Source organism: Delphinapterus leucas, chromosome 14 (genome assembly GCF_059928025.1).
Source record: "Delphinapterus leucas isolate spDelLeu-1000000601 "Yukka" chromosome 14, BTC_Dleu_Yukka2, whole genome shotgun sequence".
Classification (NCBI taxonomy): domain Eukaryota; kingdom Metazoa; phylum Chordata; class Mammalia; order Artiodactyla; family Monodontidae; genus Delphinapterus; species Delphinapterus leucas.
The window spans coordinates 42,186,078-42,206,267 of NC_143142.1; the positions used below are offsets into that span (position 1 = coordinate 42,186,078).

Genomic DNA, 20,190 nt, shown 5'->3' on the forward strand with positions numbered 1-20,190 from the left:
TTCTGGTGAGAGCTCCCCAACTCGGCCGGAGTTTGCAGCTCTGCGCGGGGAGACAGCAACGCTCCGGCTTCCCCTCGGGCCCCCGGCGACCCTAGGTGAGGTCTGCACAGAGCCGCCTCGGCGCGCGGGGCGGGGCGACGCCAAAGTAACTCCGGAGCGACGCGCGGGGGGCGCGGGCCGCGGAAAACAGCCCTTCTCGCGCGGCCGCCACCGCCGGGTGCACGCGCCCCGCCGCGCGAACGCCGCCCCATCCCTAGAGAAAACGGGCGCCAGTTGCTTGGGCTTTTGTGCCTGTAGGAAGGAGCCCAAACGCGCGCAAGACTCCTCGAGAGAACCGGTTCGCCCCCTTCCGCCACCCACTCGGGCGCAGCCCGCGGCTCGGGTTCCCACACCCACCCGCCTCCCAGCAGGCCCGCCTCCGCCCCCAGCCCGGCCGACTCCCGGCCCGGCCCCCGGGTCCCTCCCAAACGCGGGCAGGGCCTGGCATCTCCGACCCCACGCGGTTTCACCTTCTGAATCGCAGCGGGAGTGATCTCCCCCTTGCCGCGCTGCCTCGGGGCCGCGAACGCCACGGACATGTTGCCGCCGTCACCACTATCGGCAAGTGCCAAGCGCTCCGGGTGAACGGCAAACTGGGGGAAAGACGCCGGTCTCTCGGGCCGAACCACGTCGAGAGCGCGGGGAGGGGGGATGCTCCAGCGCCCGACGGGCAGCCGGCCGGCTCAGCCTGGACGGGGAACTCTGGCCCGTACTAGTCCAGTTTCTGCGCGGTACTTTGGAACCACAGCCCCGGCAGAACTTCCCTGCTCTTGATCGTCCTCCCGTTCCTCCACCTTTCCTTCCCCGCCACCCCCCGGCCCCCTGCGCTTGTGGTAGGGCCGCACCCCAGCCCTCCCTCCGTTTCAGCGATTCAGGAAATGGTCCCGCCGCCGCGGGAGAGGGAGCGGCTAGGGCAGCCCCTGTCACAGGAAATGCGAGCGCCCGAGCCGGCCCGCCCCTTTCGCGCGGGGCCGCTTTCCTCCCGCTCCGCACGCCGGAGCGTCCCTCCGGCTGCGTTTCGGCGCTCTGCTGTAGACTGCGTTTAGTTTTTCCAACTTCATCCTTACCCCCCTCCGGGGAAGAAGTGGCCTCCCCGAGCTGTCCGGGTACCCCGGAGATGGGAGGAGGGAGATCAGGACCCGGGACTTCGTGCCAACCCGTGGGGCATCTGCCAAGATGAGGCAGAGTTGGGAGGACGAGGGGAACGCGGATTCGCTGGTTTGAATGGCTCAGCTACGCCCCCAGTGCGCACCTCCGAGTCCACGGTCTCGCGCGCACACACAGTCGTTCTTAACAATTGGAAAGTAAGCGCGACGCAAAATTGGGAAACGAAGGTTGTTTCTTGCACTCGGGGTCAGTCGGCCAAGTTGGCTGGAAAGGCCACAGTTGAAGAGTTCACCTCTTAGGATAAACCCTTGTCAGAAATGTGGGTCGATTTCATCTGACTTGTATCTTCGGAGTTAACTTTTGAAATAGGGCACCCTTGCTCTTTTCTTTTGCAATATTTAGTGGCTTGTAAATTAGGCCCAAGCTACCAGGCTTCCAATCAGTGTGAGGCAAAAAGCCATAGCTTTCAAATTTTGTAAGGGACGTGGGCAAATGTGTGTAATGTGTTGGCGTGGGGTTTACTACCATGGTGTAAATTTAGACTTCCATGTAACACAAAGGAAAAGTTTAAAAGTGTTACCCAACATTAATGAGGCTCAAAAATCAATCCCTTAGTTTATGTATAAACTATATCAGAAAAAATAAAGGAAATTTTCATATTTTAAAATTTATGTTTCAAATAAATGCTCTTCACAAAAAGGTCATGAGTTTCATTCATTCAGCAAATTTGGGTGCATTTTATGTGCTAGGCTTTATGCTAGGCACCTAGGGTACAGCTGTGATAGAGCTGAGAGACCAGAAACAAGTAAACAAATATGTACGTATGTAAAGCACTAACAGGGACTTCTTTGGTGGTCCAGTAGTGAGGATTCTGCCCTTCCACTGCAAGGGGCACGGGTTCTATTCCTGGTTGGGGAAATAAGATCCCACATGCCACATGGCACAGCTAAAAAAAAAATTAAAGTACTAAGAAAGACTAGCAAACAGGGAACTGAGAGAGAGTGACAGAGGCACTCGTGTGGGTTAGGGTGGGAAGTCCCCTCGGTTATATTTAAACTGAGGCCTAAAGGATGAAAAGGCTCAAGCCATCCTAAGAATAAAAGTAAGATGATTTGTACTCCTACAAATAGTAGTTACTCTTAGGAATTTAATTGTCTTTCACTACCCTAAGCCTTGACAAAAATACTCTGGTATATTTGGACATAATGTAACACATCAATTTAGAAAACCTATACCTATTGAATTCAGAACAGAAACGAAATCCATCACTAAGTCTTTCAAGATGAAAGCCTGGCTGCCATCGTCTTGTCTTGATGTTTACACAAACGTGCCTTAGTAGTTAAAAACAATATTTCAGTAGGAGAAATGAAAAATACTCTTACTGCTTCAGTTCTGTCTGCTAGGCAGATAGCACAGAAATTTTAGAAGAACGACATGAACCAGTAGGAACACTGTCTGAATTACTAGATCCCAGAAAAAAAAAAAAAGTGCCAAGGGGACTCCTATTCCAAGGAGGTACCCAGAGATGGGTACATTTTTTGTCTAAATTACAGTTTCCCAACAGCAGGAAAGGAAATCAACAGAATGGGTAAGAGATCTGCTTAAGGTGTTTATTCCTTCAGAGTAGCATGCTAGAGCCTAGGGCACCCCGAGCCTCTAGGCATGGACCACAGTTTTCTCTGATACCATGTGTGCCATAAAAATACCAGTATTTTCTATGTGTCCATCACATGAAATCAGAGGGGTAGCACTGGTGTAAAGATCCATCCAAAAATACAAATGATCTCCCCAAGAGAAGACACCTTTTTTTCTTTTTCAGAAGACACTTTTTAAAAGGGACTTTATCTTACTCCTAAGCGTCCACTGTAAACCAATCAATCAGCTTGACCTGGAAAAGTGGAAAATTCAGAAAGTGAATGGAAAGTTCCTTATGGAACGTTGTAGCCTGGAGGAACTTTCTTAGAATTTTGGAGTCTTTATACCTGTAAAAGCCCTGAGTTAGAAAAAAGATAGAAGCATCTAGTAAATCCTGTCTCACCTCGCCATTAAGAGAGAGGAATCCCAAGGTACAGATTGAGTGGTATCAGAGCTGGAAAGAAAAGAATAGAGTCCCCAGCATTTAGTTAAGGAGAAAACAGAGAAAGAATACGAGCAGTTGGCCCAAGTTTGAGAAATGACTCTGGGAACTTAAAAATGAGCTACCCAGGCAACCAGAAAAATCAGTCCCATTATTTAAATTGTTCTTGGATTGAGACATCTGAAAAAGGAATTGAGATCACATAATGAAGATGTGAAAGGTTTTTTAGAATATACAAAGCTCAGAGTAAATAAAATAATCTGGATGAACAATTAAGTGTTGATTATTCACACTAATGAATGTAGTACAAACCAAAAAAAGGTAATAAGGAAATTATCCATGCTTGATTTTCAAATATGCTTCAATTTTTTATTTGTTTTACATGAATCTGTATTCCTTAAATGTATTTCACTGAAGTGATAGCTTGAAGTGCTGTAGGAATATGCTCAATATTTAGGGAAACTATATAATCATGGCATTAGAATTACCTTAATCCACAAAACAAATCATGAATTTGCACATAATTGAGATTACTTTCATACAAACATTTCTTTAATACTTATTGTTTTATAATTAGTAGAATCTCTGTACTATCAAATTAGCTGATATTTTAAGCCCCAGTGCTGCCATAAATTCTTATAATACATTGGGAAGGCACAGACCAAGCCTGTCTGCTTGTAATTGGGCTCATAGCAAAACCCCTCAGGTAATATCTTTCAAAATATTTCTCTGCTTACTGTCACCATGGCATTTGATGAGTCATTTTGAGTTGTGGCTTCCACAGATTTCAAGACTATAAGGTGAAGAGCATACATCTATATATATAATCATTATTCTAGGCAAGAACAAATCACCTTTTCCAATTCTTCATAAAAGACTTTATTTTCAATACTCCAGAAGATTTCATTCAAAGTAGACTATAACTTAGGCCTCTCTGGCGCATTTCCATTTCTTCTTATAGTATCAAATATTTAATGAATTAAGAAGGAGCTGAATCAATTGTATTGGGGGATTTAATGTCATAAGAAAGTATTGCTTCAAAAAAATTAGTTTCTATGGGAAGCTCTATGCAATCGTAACTCACTGTGATGGATGCCCAAGTTTGGAGTTCCCAGTTCGTCCACCTGTGGTATGATACTGGACAGGGCATTTCTGTATCTCATTCACCTTTCTAAAAAACAGTCGCCCTATTTAAAAGGCTATTAGAAATAATAAATTGTTTAATCATTTAGTTAGCATTTATTATGCACAGCCACTGTGCTAAGTGATAGTCTTACCTTAGATTCTTTAAGATTGTGTCAATTTTAACAGGTAAAATATGCAGAAACACGTGATATTGTAAATTACTAAACAAGGATAAGATTTGTACTTAATAATCTAATAAGAAGAGAAATACATACTTCAAGGCTAGAAATGGTCCCAAACACTTGGTAGTCTATCCTTGAGATAGTTTCTGGCAATAATTTAGAGACCATATGATTTTTTTTTCCTGTTTAACATGTTTCCTGACCTTGTGCATGATGTGCAGTTACTTTACCTTTAGTAAAAGAATATAACTGTTGAACTACTTCACAATTTATAGGATTTATAATTTCCCTATGAATTCATAGCTACTTTCCCTATGAATGGGTATGATAGGCACAATAATTTCATCCTCACAAAGATGACTACTTCCCAATCTTCAGAACCTGTGAATATGATAGGTTACATGGCAACATGGAATTAAGTTTCCAGATGGAATTAAAGTGGTTTACCAGCTGACCTTAAAATACAAAGATTAACCTGAATTATTTGAGTGAGCTCAGTGTAATCACAGATATCCCTAAAAGGAGAACAGTGAGGCTGAAGAGTCGTAGAGAGATGGCACCTTGAGAAAGAATTGACTGGACATTGCTGGCTTTGAAGATAGAAGGGGGTTATAAGCCAAGGAATGTGGGTGGCCTCGAGATGCTGGAAAAGGCAAGGAAGCAGATTCTCCCCTAGAGCCTCCAGAAGTAGCAAAACCCTGCCGACACCCTAATTATAGCCCAGTGAGACCCTTTTGGACATCTGACCTCTAAAACTGTAAAGTAATAAATTTGTGTTGTTTTAAGCTTTAAGTTTGTGATAATTTGTTCAAGTAGCAATAGGAAACTAATACAATGTTTATTCCCCATCTAACATTGATGGTTGAATTATGCAATGTGCACTAAAATATTGATGTTATTCAATACGTTACAAACTACTGTCCTAATTATATACTAAGCTAACTTATCAATCACATTTATTGTATATTTTCTATAAAAGAAAAATAATAGCATAATATTATAGTGCAGTCCTGTAGACACCATGATTTCAGCCTTCTGGCCTCCAGAATTGTGACAGAATAAATTTCTGTTTTAAGCCATCAGGTTTGTGGGAATTAATTATGGCAGCTATAGGAAACTAATACAGATGCCAAGGTAATTCAATAGAGAAAAGGTTGTTTTGGAACAACAATCCATGTTTCATCCATGTTTTTAAAAATGAACTTTGACCTTTTCCTCACATAGACACAAAAGTTAACTTGAAAGAGATTGTGGACCTAAACGTAAAAAATAAAACTATAAAACTTCTGAAACAAAAAATTGGAGAAAATCTTCATGACCTTAGGTTAAATATTTCTTAGACATAACCAAAAGCAAGAAGCATAAGAGAAAGATTGATAAATTGGATTTCAATAAAATTAAAAAATCTGCTCTTCAAAGGATTATAAGAAAATGTAAAGGCAAGTTATACTCCATGAAAAAATGTATGAAAACAAAGAACCTGTATCTAGAATATTTAAAGAACCCTTACAACTCAGTAAGAAGACAAACAACCCTATTAACAAAAATGGACAAAAGATTTAAAGACTTCATAGTAATGAAGTGGCCAATACATACATGCAGGTTTATTATGGGTTTTCTAAGCTGAATTTCTTTCACTTATCCTGCTTGTTGTTAATAGTTTTTCCTGAATCTGTTGCTTGATTCTTTTGTCAGTTTTGAAAATTTCTAAACAAACTATCTTTACGTGTTTCTGCCCTATTTTTCTATCTGCTATTGTTCTGGTACTGAAACTATACAAACATTAGGCTTTTCAGCATATCCAAAATGTTTTAAATTCTTTTTCAGTGTTCTCTATCCTTTTACCTCTCTCTACTTTGATATGGAGGGGGTTTTTTCTTTGTTTTTTTTCGGTGCATCCATTAGTTTTTATTTTCTATTTTTTTACTTTTTTTTTTACATCTTTATTCATTAGTTTTTATTTTTAATCATTCTTACTAGTAATTCACAGAGAAAACTTTGAATTTCCAAGATATGGAGATTTTATATACATATAAAACTATCTTCTAGTTCTCCACTTCTCTCTTCAACTATATCTACGCTGATTTTAAATCCATTTATTGAACTCTTAATCTCAATTAATGTAGTTAGTTTTCATTTCTACAATTTCCAGTATGTGCTTTATTGATAGTTCTAGTCCCTGCTGAAAATCTTGATCTTGTCTTTAACCCCTTGAACATAATTATCTTATTTGTTTTAAAAATCTGCATCTGATAACTCCATTATCTAGATGCTATATTGTCTGCTGTTTCTCTTGTTCTTTGGTCACACCATTTTTTGTGTGTGCCCGGTTATTTTTGATTGAGCACATGATATTGCAAATGAGAAAGTGTAGTAATTATTTGAGCTTCTACATGATCTTATCTTCCTCTACAAAGGATTTACTTTTGCTTCTGGCAGGTAGCTAATCATCTAGGGGCACTAGCAATGCTTTTTCCCAGTGCTTCCCAACTTTTTGGCCTTAGGAACACTTTACCCTCTTAAAAATTACTGAAGATCTCAAAGAGCTTTTGTTTATGTGGGTTATATCTATCAATATTGATCGTATAAGAAATTAAAACATTTTATTTATTAATTCATTTAAAATAGTAAACTCATTACATATTGACATGTATGTTTTATATATTTCTATTAAAAAAGCTGTATTTTCCCAAATTTGAAAAATTAGTGAGAAGAATGAGATTGTAAGTCTCATTCATGTCTGGCTTAATAAAATATAGTTGTATTCTTATATCTCTTTCTACATGCAAACTGTTGCAATATGTTATTTTGGTTGAAATATAGGGAAAAAACTCACAAAGATATGTATTAGAAAATAGAGGAGTATTTTTTATAGCCTTTTTAAATCACTGCACATCAATCATTCAGTGAATTTCAATCATTGGGTCTCCTTTGATACTAGTCCAGTGCTCAAAAGGTGATAGTTTCTTAAAGTTGGTTGAAACACAATTTAGAATCCTATGAGTGAACTTTGATTATTACATTAAAATCCATTGGTCTACAGCAATTTGAATGTCTTTTTTTAAAAAACAAATTTTATTTATTTATTTATGGCTGTGTTGGGTCTTCGTTGGTGTGTGCAGGCTTCCTCTAGTTGTGGTAAGCGCGGGCTACTCGTCATTGCGGTGCGTGGGCTTCTCCTTTCAGTGGCTTCTCTTGTTGAGGAGCATGGGCACTAGGCACATGGGCTTCAGTAGTTGCGGTGCATGGGCTCAGTAATTGTGGCTCGCAGGCTCTAGAGCGCAGGCTCAGTAGTTGTGGTGCTTGGGCTTAGTTGCTCCTCAGCATGTGGGATCTTCCTGGACCAGGGTTCAAACCTGTATCCTCTGCATTGGCAGGCAGATTCTTAACCACTGCGCCACCAGGGAAGTCCCAGTAAAGTTTTTAATTTTTTAAAAATTTATTTTATTTACTTATTTTGGGCTGTGTTGGGTCTTTGCTGCTGCACACAGTCTTTCTCTAGTTGTGGCAAGCGGCGGCTACTCTTTCATTGAGGTGCGCAGGCTTCTCATTACGATGGCTTCTCTTGTTGCAGAGCATGGGCTCTAGGCACACAGGCTTCAGTAGTTGTGGCACATGGGCTCAATAGTTGTGGCTCGTGGGCTCTAGAGCACAGGCTCAGTAGTTGTGGCACACAGGCTTAGTTGCTCTGCACCATGTGGGATCCTCCCGGACCAGGGATCGAACCCGTGTCCCCTGCATTGGCAGGCAGAATCTTAACCACTGCGCCACCAGGGAAGTCCCAGAAAAGTTTTTAATTATGGGAAAGTTGTCAAGTTCATGGTGATGTATACAAGTCTTCCAAAATTCTAATTTTTGCTTAAAAGCTTGAATTTTATCTTTTGAAACACATAGTGTTGTTTTCTTGAAATGACAGGCTAATTTTGTTCATTTTCAAGAAATGCCTGCCCAAATTATAACTCTGAATAACCGCAGTGTGTCAGTCATTCTTTCAAGTATAAATGGTGTTCAACAAGAAAGGGGGCTGGTTTGGTTAGCAACTCAAATATTTTAAAAAATGCTTTTTCTCAAGCTAACTATCTTACTTTGGAGGCAGCAGAGGTGCTTTATGAGTACTGCCCATTATGTCATTCTGAATATTAAAAAGACAGGTACTCAAGAGACAAGATTTAATAAAATTAATAATTTACTGCTTATTCAATGATACTCTCTAAAATGAAATTGGCATTTTTTTCCATAGGTGCTTAGTGGTAAAAAATACAATGTTGGGCTTCCCTGGTGGCGCAGTGGTTGAGAGTCCGCCTGCCGATGCAGGGGACACGGGTTCGTGCCCTGGTCTGGGAGGATCCCGCATGCCGCGGAGCGGCTGGGCCCGTGGGCCATGGCCGCTGAGCCTGCGCGTCCGGAGCCTGTGCTCCGCAACGGGAGAGGCCACAACAGTGAGAGGCCCGCGTACGGCAAAAAAAAAAAAAAAAAAATACAATGTTTACTAGCACAGTTTGGTACTACTGCCTTGATTTATTCTAAGGCTCTAGCAGTTTTACCCATTTCTTTTGCACTGTGAATGTAAATATCCACACTGTGAAAGGGCAAATACTGTTTTAGTGTTATCACTATAGGCTTGACATTGTGAATCCCTTGAAAGTTTTCTGGGTACCTCCAAGATCTCTGAACCACAGTCTGAGAAACACTGCTTTATTCCAATCATGGATTGAGATGATTCAAAGCTCAATGTTAGTCCCTGTGAGAACAGGTCTATTTTTGTTTCACTCTTACTTCGGGGCTGTGGCCCCGAGTCCCAAGCAAAAGCCTAGGTGTTTTTCATGACCTCTATACCCTGACAGACTTTGAACTCCAGTTTTTGTTTATCAAAGGTCTCCTCATCTAGTGAGTGCTTTGGAAATAGGCAAATACCTCCAAGGGAAGATGCTAGGCTTACTCTCTACGAGTTTTCCTTCTCTTCTGAATCTTGGCACCACAAACCCTAGTTGGAGTCAGCATACATAATTTTAAAAAAATACTTTGTTCAATATTTCTAATTGTTCTCAATAGGATATTTGGCTCAAACCATCAAGGCTGTCATTGCTGGAAGCCTCTAAGCATTAAACTTTCTCAATGTTGTTTTTATTGTTTAAGTATAAACTATGCTTGCTGTAAAATTTTTTAAATAATACAGTTATACATATAAAGTTTAGAACAGTAACTTCTCTTTCCTTACCATGTCTCCCCATTCTCCTTCCAATCCCTGGCCTCCTGCAAAGAAAACCACTTTTGTCAAATTGGTGTATGTTCTTTCACTCTTTTTTGTCTGTATACTTACAAATGTATATTTATACATATATACATGTTAAAAATATATAAATGGGTTCATGCTACATTTTTTTACTTTCCTAATTTCTCTCTTACAGAATAATCTTAACTTTTTAGTTAACTCAATGATTAGTAACAATAGTTAACATTTTTCAAGTGCTTATCTGTGTCAGGCACTGCCCTATGTGCACTAACACATTATGTCATTTGCTCTTCACAACAAGCTTATGAAGTATTATTACCCTTGTTTTACAGATCAGGAAACTAGTTTTTTTTTTGTTTTTTTTTTTTTTGCGGTACACGGGCCTCTCACTGTTGTGGCCTCTCCCGTTGCGGAGCACAGGCTCCGGACGCGCAGGCTCAGCGGCCATGGCTCACAGGTCCAGCCGCTCCACGGCATGTGGGATCTTCCCAGACCAGGGCACGAACCCGTGTCCCCTGAATCAGCAGGCGGACTCTCAACCACTGCGCCACCAGGGAAGCCCAGGAAACTAGTTTTTTGTGAAGTGAAATTTACCTGCCCAAAGCCACACTGTTAAGCTGCAGTGTCAATGTGAATCCCAAATGGGTCAATGAATCCTTGTCAACATTTTAATGCTATCGTATTTGTGAAATAAATGCTAAAATACATCATAACACTTTCAAAATGTCTTTCAATCAAAGCTATATACATATTTTCTACCAACATCAATTTCCTCATTCTGATATTGTACTATAGTCAATAAAATGTAACATATTGGGTAAACTAAGTGAAGGGTACAGGAGACCATTCTGTATTATCATTGTAACTTCCTGTGAATCTACAATTATCTTGAAATAAAAAGTTACATACTGTATGATTTTATTTATATAAAATTTTTGAAATGACAAAATTATAGAGATGAAGAACAGATTCGTGGTTTCCAGGGTTGGGGGAGGGAAGTAGGATGGGTATGACTGTAAGTGAACAGCACAAGGGAGCTTTGTGGTCATGGAACAGTTCTGTATTTGATTGTGGTAGTGTGTATACCAATCTACACCTGATAAATTGCATACAACTATGCACACATACACAAATGGGTACATGTAAAACTGGTAAAAGCTGAATAAGTTTGTACCAATGTCATTTTCCTGGTTTTGATATTGTACTATAGTTACGTTAAAATATTACCATTGGGGGAAGCTGGGTGAAAGGTACAGGGGACCTCTCTGCACTATTTTTGAAATTTCTTGTGATCTATAATCATGTAAAAAGAAAAAGAAAAAATCATATTATTCAGCAAGGACACCAAGACACTTTTTAAATAATAGCTTCTTGCAAATGTTGGTTTACCATAACATTGTAAATTTCAGAAACTCTTGAAACGTTAGCGTGAATTGGTTTGGTTAGGAATTTTTTTCTTTTTTAGTAAAACCAGACTTTTCAAGAGTTTCTAATATTAAAGAAAAAGATGGGGGGCATGGGGGGCTAAATACAAATTGCTTTTAGTAGTCAACTAAAACTCTGAATTAAGTATTTGGAATTGAGGGTATGGAGTTCTCTTTTGTGGGCACCCTTTTTTCTTTTTTTAGTTAAGGTTGGTTTCACCAAGCTTAAGATCCTCCCCGATGGAAAACAACATGGAAAGTAATAACAATACTTAAACTTACCTGGCTATTACTATCCACTAGGCACCATTTTAAGTTATTTATACCTATAAATACATTAAACCTCAGACGAACACTTTTCTACCAGTTTTTAAATATTCCCATTTTATTGATGAGGACAAAGAGACAAGAGTTGTTTCACAGGTAGTAATGTTGTACCAGATTATACAGACTTTTAGAACAGTTAAATTTGAAGATATCTTTCAAGTTAGCATAATTTGGGCTTTTAGAAAATTTCTTTGGTTAAAATAGTATTATCTTAATTCCTATCATTAACATTACTTTGATGGACTATTTGCTCATTTGCTCTATTTTGATCACAAGGCAGAAATGGACGAAAAAATTAAAAGAGAGAAACAGCGTGAGCAAGTGCAAGGACAAATGAAAATTCGAAAATTATAACTTATTTCTTTGGGTTAAAGTAATGTAAGATAACCAAGGATGGAGGGGAAGAGAAAGAGAGAGAAGGACATTTTAGAATTTGAATCCAAAAATAAGAGGTTGAAAATTAACTTACCACTGGTTCTCTAATAGGTTTGTGAAAACAAAAATACCTGATCTTTGAAGTTCTCACTATTAAGCCCTAATCTTTGAGGGTCATTTTAATAACCCCACTCCTGGAGCAACACCAGCGTGGGAAAATTGGGACACACGTGCCACGCACTAAGGATACCGGAGGAACACAGTCGACTCGCACGCACAGCCTCGAACCATTAGAAGGCCACGAGGACCCCTGAGCTGTCCCCGTGATCACTTCCGATGGCGTCTTGAGCATGCGCAAGCACTTCCGGGTAGCATGTGGCCGCAGGTGCGACTCCTCTGACCCCTCGACTGAGGCAGTGTGGGACTCAGCGGATACTGCGGTAGCCCTGCGCCAATGGCGTCTCAGTATGACCGGGCAATCACTGTCTTCTCCCCGGACGGACACCTATTCCAAGTGGAATATGCCCAGGAAGCGGTAAAGAAAGGATCCACTGTGGTGAGCGAGCAACTCTTCTTGACCACCCTTCTCTGCCCTCAGGCCTTCCTTACCCCGCTGCCCCAGCGCATCACTCAGTGTAAGGGGACAAGAAAAGAGTCTCCCACGTGTGAAAATTGCCCCCTTCCTTTATTGAGGGAGATGCGGTTCTGAAATGTGGGATGGAAGCAGTGGAGTTAAAAGTTGGTAGATTTCATAGGTTTCCGTTGTGCAACTGCCTTTAACAGTCACTGTAAACGTTTAACTAGGGTGTGTGTGTGTGTGTGTTGTAGCCTTGACTGTAGAAGAGAGATTAATGCTGTGTCTGACTTGTAAAGAAAGAAAAGACTTCTTTCAGCCTGTAACAGCCTGCCTGAATGCACACTGCCCACTTCCTCAGGATTTGGCAGACATATAGAAAAGTAATAATTACAGTAAAAATCAAACATGGCCGTCCCTGAAATGTGGCTTAAATCGATGTAAAATTAAATCTTTGTTGAGAGAATGGTTGAAAATACTAATCTACTCCAACACTTTCACCTTTTAAAAATAATTGTCCAAAAATTTACTCCTGAATATTTAGCAGCCTCCTAGAGGCTTTAAGCCCAAGAATCTCTGCTCTTTTGCCATTTCCACTTGTTTTGGTTTGGTTTTAAAATAATACTGGAATTCCTTGAGAGATTATACCCTCCTTTAAATTGATATATCCATATTTCTGAAAAACTTTAAAACATTCAGGGCAGCAGTAATGCTCCTGCCAAGTTTTAATTATATTTAATAATCTTGGTGATTTATAAAAATTTAAAAGGACAAAAGTGCCCTGGTGACCAAAGATATATTACCCCAAATCGTCCAGATCCTAGCCTTTGAATTCAGGAGGATCCAATTTTTTTAAATCTTTCAAATTTCATGAGCATGTTTGTTATGTATCTTGGAAATTGAGACACTAGCTATGACAATACGCAGTGCATTTCTAAGTCTAGTAGTATCTGTATTTTCTCTCACTTTCCATACCAACTTAGTTATGAAAGGAAGTAATTCACTTTTATCATAAATCTATCAAATGTAAAGCGGTAAAAAAAATAACACTAGAAAGAATCTTACCATTTTTTGAAGTATTTTTCTATTTAATTGGGCCCTCTAGTTTTACTTCTGTTTTGTAAGTAATTCTTTTGGAATTGTAAATTTAAGAAAAGCCTGATGTAGCTTAAACCAAAAGGGTACCATTTTGATAAAAACAAAAATTATATAATCCCCAGCATGCCATGAAGCATATGGTTAGAAAATAATGCCCGAGTTTTAGAACCTAAAATAAAGGGAGTAATGGGAGAAGACTGAGGTGTAATAAGAAACCACATTGGCTATTTAAAATGTTTTAAGAATGCTATAGAACTGATTGATGGTTCCTTTGTAATGAACTGTAAGAGGGTAAGGATATAAAAATACCTATAGTGGGCATTTTTAAAGACACATTGGAAGGATGAGACAGTTTTGTCTCAGGATTCTGAAATTATAATTTGCATCTTTGTATGGAGTTATTCATTGTGTTTCCTTGAGGGCACTATGACCTTTCACGTGGGGTAAAGTTTACAATGGCACTTGTTTATTAAAATTTGGCACAAAATATTCTGTCTATAAATGACAGTTGATATGATGAGTTATAAATAAGCTGAGGTTGGCCAGCTGTGACCAGTATGTAGATATGATATTATTTGGTAATACAAAAAGTTATATGGGCCACAATTAGAGTCCTTGGGTTCTGCTGCTTTCTTTTTTTTTTTGCGGTACGCGGGCCTCTCACCGCTGTGGCCCCTCCCGCTGCGGAGCATAGGCTCCGGACGCGCAGGCCCAGCGGCCATGGCCCACGGGCCCAGCTGCTCCGCGGCACGTGGGATCCTCCCGGACCGGGGCACGAACCCGTGTCCCCTGCATCGGCAGGCGGACTCTCAACCACTGCGCCACCAGGGAAGCCCAAGTTCCCTTTTATATAAATGAAAAATATGTTTGAATAACATTTCGAAGAGGTAATACTTTCTTTCTAGGGAAGAAAAAAATGAATCCTTCACAATATTCCCATGAAAAGGTTAAGGTTTATTATCCTTCCTCATTCTGTCCTTTCCCTGACCCCAAACTGTTATTAGCTCCATATTTCCTACTTTATCAAATCTCAGCTCCACAGTCTGGCCATGAACATCTTACATGATCCACATCCACGCTCTTTAATTAAGGAAGCAGTTTCATGGTTTTACCAATATATGCTTCTGCCTTGTAGGTGGGGAGAGTGAAAAACACCTCTCTGTCACTCTCCATCTTACTTATCCTCTAAGAGTCTCTGCACATTTCTTTCCTTTGTGGCCCTGTCTCTGATCCAGTCTAGTTATCATGGACCTCTTTCTTCTTCTGAATTTACCATCTGTACCACAGAGCAGTGTAGAGTATTTACTATTTAGCCTCATAGTCTCTTTAACTTCAGGTATTCTTAATAGTCTTCTCACACCAACTGGATAGTAAGATCTTTGAGAATCTAGATGGTGTAATTCCTTTTGTGCTTCTACTGCAAGATATATAGTGGATGAACTGACAAGGAAGTAAACTACCATTTAAGTAATACCTATTTTATACCATGTATTTCATGTACATTATCTAACGTTAAGAACAGTATTTAATCCCCTTTTTAATGTATGTGGAAACCATGATTAGGATGCTTCCATAGCTTGGTGAAGGTACCCAACTAGAAAGTGATAGAGTCCGTATTCTCACTTAAGTTTTTCTAGTTCCAAAGCCTCTGCTCTTTGCATTGCACCATGCAATTTATTTCATAAATTTTGTATATTACTTATCTGTCGACATCATGAGTGTGGAAGCTAGATATGTATCATGTAAAGCAATTCTCTAAGCTTCAGGGGTTTTTGTTTGTTTGTTTTGCTTTTTTTAATGTTGAGCCTTCTTTTAATTTATTTATTTTTATTTTTGGCTGTGTTGGGTCTTCGTTTCTGTGCGAGGCCTTTCTCTAGTTGTGGCAAGCGGGGGCCACTCTTCATCGCGGTGCGCAGGCCTTTCACTGTTGTGGCCTCTCTTGTTGCAGAGCACAGGCTCCAGATGCGCAGGCTCAGTAGTTGTGGCTCACAGGCCTAGTTGCTCCGCAGCATGTGGGATCTTCCCAGACCAGGGCTCGAACCCATGTCCCCTGCATTAGCAGGCAGATTCTCAACCACTGCACCACCAGGGAAGCCCAGGCGTTTTTTAAATAGTAAAATAGGCCTCGAAATAGTGCCTGCTTCATAGTGTTGATGTGATAAATGAATGAGGTAATAATGCACGTTCAGCGTCTTGCGCAGTGTCTGGTTCACAGCAAGTACTTAATAAATGGTAGGTATTATTCTTTACTATCCCTTTGTTTTCTCCTTTTCCTTCAATTGGGTTTGTATTTCTTCCAGCACTTTCATTTATTATTTCAAGACATTTTTGTTGAACACTTACATCTGCCAAATGTGGTGCTAGGTCCTAGGATTTCACAGTGGACAAAATAGACTCAGTCAGTGGCCTCAGAGAGCTTACTCTCTAGCAGGAACGTTAGATGACTATGAGTAGATAGTCCTAACAAGGCCTATCTGAGTATTATAATGAGAGAATATGAGGCATTGTGGGAACTCTAGGTGTTAGGTCCCCATGAAGATGTATGTAATATTTAAGTAGACACCTGAAAGAGGAAAGTTAGCCAGGTGAAAAAGTGGAAGGGGAAAGAGAAGAGTATTTTACACAAAAGAAATAGCGTATGGGAAGACCAAGAAGGAAAATATGACTATGGTTCACAAACTGGAAGGCATTCAGGATTGCTGAAGCAGTGGAAAAATGGGAAGAGATGAAGCTAGATACAGGAGCCAGATCACGGAATACTTTTAAAGTAATAAGAAGCCTTGAAGGCTTTTGATGTGACTATTGCTGTTCTGTCCTTCTAATAACAGACTGCGTTTGTCCCACCAAAGAGGTACTCACATGACCCGAGCGGAATCATTCATAGTTTCTGTCCTCCTGTGATGAGCAATGACAGAAATCTGGCAAATAAGTCCATCCTCAGGGCTTTTCTAGCTAGAGATAGTGGCAGCTTTTTTCCTCTGGGAGAACTGTTGGGATATGAGTCCAAGGTTGCTGGTGGCCATCTTTTTTTCTGTACAGATAAAGCCTCTCTGCATCAAGAGAGCAGGAAGGCTGATATGCAGAAGTAAATATTATAGTCCCTAGATCCTTTTGCCCCTAATCCATCTCTGTGTTGTCTTGGTTCGCCTAGTGAGAAATGTTCCCTACTAATACAGGTTTTAAGTAGAGGAATGCCACATTCAGATTTTCTTTTCTTTTTTCTTCATATTTTTATTTTTCAAAGACTTCTCAGACTGCATCGTGGTCAGTGGATTAGTGAAATCAAGACTGGAAGCAGGGAGACCACATGGGAGTCTATGGAAGTAGTCTAGATGAAAGATGATAATAGTTCTCCCTAAGGTTGGGCCCAAAATGGAAATAAGGCAGATTCTGGAGAAACTTAAGCAGCATAGTTGATACATTTGATGATTATTTGGCTGGTACTGGGGGTGGGGGAAGGAGAAGAGGAGGTACTGAAGAAGGAGGAGTTAGAGAGGGTGCCTCCATTTCTGGATTTAGCCTCTTAGTATATGGCACTGCCATTTTTTTAGGGAATATGAAGCACTAAGTATGAGGACAAGATAACTGAGGTTTGGACTTTTTGAGATTGAGATGCTTATAGAATCTGTAGTAGGCAGCCTCTAAAATGGCCTCTAATGATCCCCACCTTCTGGTGTTCATGCCCTTAAGTAACCCTCTCCCCTGGATGTTGGCTGAACCTAGTGACTTGCTTCTAAGGAATGGGATAGGCAAAAGTGATGGAACATCACTTCAGATATTACATTACAGATGGCGACTTGCGTCTTGTTCATCCTCACTCCCTCATTTGTTTACTCTGGTGGAACACAGTTGGCATGTTGTGATTTGTCATTTGGAGGGTCCTATGATGTAGCAAGGAACTGAGGGAAGCTTCTGTTAAAAGCCCAGTATGGAGCAAAACCCAGTATGGAACTGAGGCCCTTAGTCCAACAATCCACAGGAACTGAATCTTGTTAACAACTATAGGAGTGAACTTGTAAATGGATTCTCCCCCATGAACCTTGAGATGAGTGCAGTCCTGAGGGACAACTTGGTTGCAGCTTTGTGAGAGACCCTGAGCCAGAGAACTTTGCTAAACTGTTTCCAGATTCCTGATCCACAGAGACAGGGAGGCAGCTGAATATACACATTTGGAACTCAGGATATTGATCTGGGCTGGAGATAGTTATTGGTATTTTGAAGTGTATCCTTTCTCTCCCTTACTTAAAACCTATGTTGGGACTTCCCTGGTGGTGCAGTGGTTGAGAGTCCGCCTGCCGATGCAGGGGACGCGGGTTCGTGCCCTGGTCCGGAAAGATCCCACATGCCGCAGAGCGGCTGGGCCCGTGAGCCATGGCCGCTGAGCCTGCGCGTCCGGAGCCTGTGCTCCGCAACGGGAGAGGCCAAGACAGTGAGAGGCCCGCGTAGCAGAAAAACAAAAACAAAAATAACCTATGTTGAAGGTCAAGTAAATGAGTATTCTTGAGAACTCTTCTAAACTAGAGAAGGCAAAATTTAGACTATAGACTATGTAGACTGGGGTAGACTGCAACCTTAAGGGACCTTAATGACCCTATGTGTAGTCTACCTTGGCAAAACACTGGGAGGAGTGGGGTAGAAAGCAGGTTACTATAAGCTAAGAGTTGATGACAGTATTTGGCCTTGAAGTTGAGAGAGAGAAGCAGAATTGAAATGAAGTGGTCTTTAAGATTTTGTTTAAGATAAGAGAGACTTCAACATACATTTAAATGTTGGTGAGAAAAAGCCTGGAGAGAATGTTGAGGTTGATTTAACTTCAAAAGGTTATTTAAATGGCATTGTACAGTATGAAACCTTTTGGAATTTGGTTTCTTCCCTTGAGATTCATCCAAGTTGTTGCATATTATTGCAAGTAGTGTTCCATGGTATGGATGTACCACAGTGTTTAACTATTCATGTGTTGGAGAACATTTCAGTTGTTTCCAGTTTGGAGCTGTTATGAATAAAGCTGCATTCATAGCAGGCTTTTGTATGAACGTAAGTTTTTATTTCTCTGATATAAATCTCCCAAGTGTACAATTACTAGATTGTATGGTAATTGCATGTTTTATAAGAAGCTGCCAAATTGTTTCCCCGAGTGGCTGTACCATTTTACATTCCTACCAGCAATATGTTAGTGATCCAGTTTCTACACATCCTTGCCAGCATTTGGTGTTACTGTTTTTCATTTTAGCTATTCTGATAAGTGTGTAGTGATACCTAAGTGTGGTTTTAATTAAATTAGCCATTAATGGCTAATAATGTTGAACATATTTTCATGTGCTTATTTGCCATCTGTATACCTTCTTCAGTGAAATATCTTTCATGTCTTTTGTCCATTTTCTAACTAGACTGTTTAGTTTTTTTACTGTTGAGTTTTGACAGTTCTTTATATATTCTAGATTCTGGTACTTTGTCAGTTAAGTGGTTTGCAAATATTTTCTCTCACTCTGTACCTTGTCTTTTCATCCTCTTCACATGGACATCCACAGAGCAAAAGTTTGTAATTTTAATGAGGCCAAATTTATAATTTTTTTCCTTTTTATGGTTCATACTTTTGGTGTCAAGTAGAACTCTTTGCCTAGATCCCCAAAATTTTCTCCTTTTTTTTTAAGAGTTTATAGTTTTACATTTGACTCTATGATCCATATTAAGTGCTCACTTTGGCAGCACATATACTAAAATTGGAACGATACAGAGATTAGTGTGGCCCCTGCTCAAGGATGACATGCAAATTCATAGCATTCCATATTTTTCTAACAAAAATTAAATACAAAGAAAAATATTAAAAGCAACAAGGGAAAAGCAACAAATAATATACAAGGGAATCCCCATAAGGTTATCAGCTGATTTTTCAGCAGAAACTCTGCAGGCCAGAAGGGAGTGGCATGATATATTTAAAGTGATGAACAGGAAAAACCTTCAATGAATAATATTCTGCCCAGCAAGGCTGTCATTCAGATTTGACGGAGAAATCAAAAGGTTTACAGACAAGCAAAAGCTAAAAGAATTCAGCACCACCAGACCAGCTTTACAACAAACGCTAAAGGAACTTCTCTAGGAGGGAAACACAAGAGAAGAGAACAAAAGAGGAAGGGAAGAAAAAAGACCTACAAAAACAAGCCCAAAACAATTAAGAAAATGGCAGTAGGAACATACATATCGATGATTACCTTAAATGTAAATGGATTAAATGCTCCAACCAAAAGACATAGACTGGCTGAATGGATACAAAAACAAGACCCTTATATATGCTGTCTACAAGAGACCCATTTCAGACCTAGGGACACATACAGACTGAAAGTGAGGGGATAGAAAAATGATTTGCATTTCCATGCAAATGCAATTCAAAACAAAGCTGGAGTAGCAATACTCATATCAGACAAAATAAGCTTTAAAATAAAGACTGTTACAAGAGACAAGAAAGGACACTACATAATGATCAAGGGATCAATCCAAGAAGAAGTTATAACAATTGTAAATGTATATATGCACCCAACATAGGAGCACCTCAATATATAAGGCAAATGCTAACAGCCATGAAAGGGGAAACACAATAACAGTGGAAGACTTTAACACCCCACTTACGCCAA

General features: G+C 40.2%; 2 protein-coding genes and 1 non-coding gene across 8 annotated transcripts in view; 2 read left to right on the plus strand and 1 right to left on the minus strand.

Annotated features, from left to right (window-relative positions):
• SS18 (SS18 subunit of BAF chromatin remodeling complex) overlaps positions 1 to 677 on the minus strand; it is a 76,155-nt gene extending 75,478 nt beyond the window's left edge. For all 5 annotated transcript variants that reach the window (XM_022586872.3, XM_089895019.1, XM_022586870.2 and 2 more), the window contains exon 1: positions 510 to 677. In XM_022586872.3, coding sequence (XP_022442580.1) covers positions 510 to 578 — 69 coding nt within the window. In that variant the 5' untranslated portion in view covers positions 579 to 677. The remainder of the gene's footprint in view (positions 1 to 509) is intronic.
• Positions 1 to 20,190, plus strand: part of PSMA8 (proteasome 20S subunit alpha 8) — a 44,488-nt gene that overhangs the window by 685 nt on the left and 23,613 nt on the right. The window contains exon 1 of one of the 2 annotated variants that reach the window (XM_022586873.3): positions 125 to 12,445. The exons of the other annotated variant lie outside the window; for it this stretch is intronic. Coding sequence (XP_022442581.1) covers positions 12,344 to 12,445 — 102 coding nt within the window. The 5' untranslated portion in view covers positions 125 to 12,343. Of the gene's footprint in view, positions 1 to 124; positions 12,446 to 20,190 lie in introns of those variants that run through there. 2 annotated transcript variants of the gene reach the window in all.
• On the plus strand, positions 19,252 to 19,353 carry LOC115802326 (U6 spliceosomal RNA). The gene has a single exon (XR_004022753.1). It is a non-coding gene; the product is annotated as a U6 spliceosomal RNA (small nuclear RNA).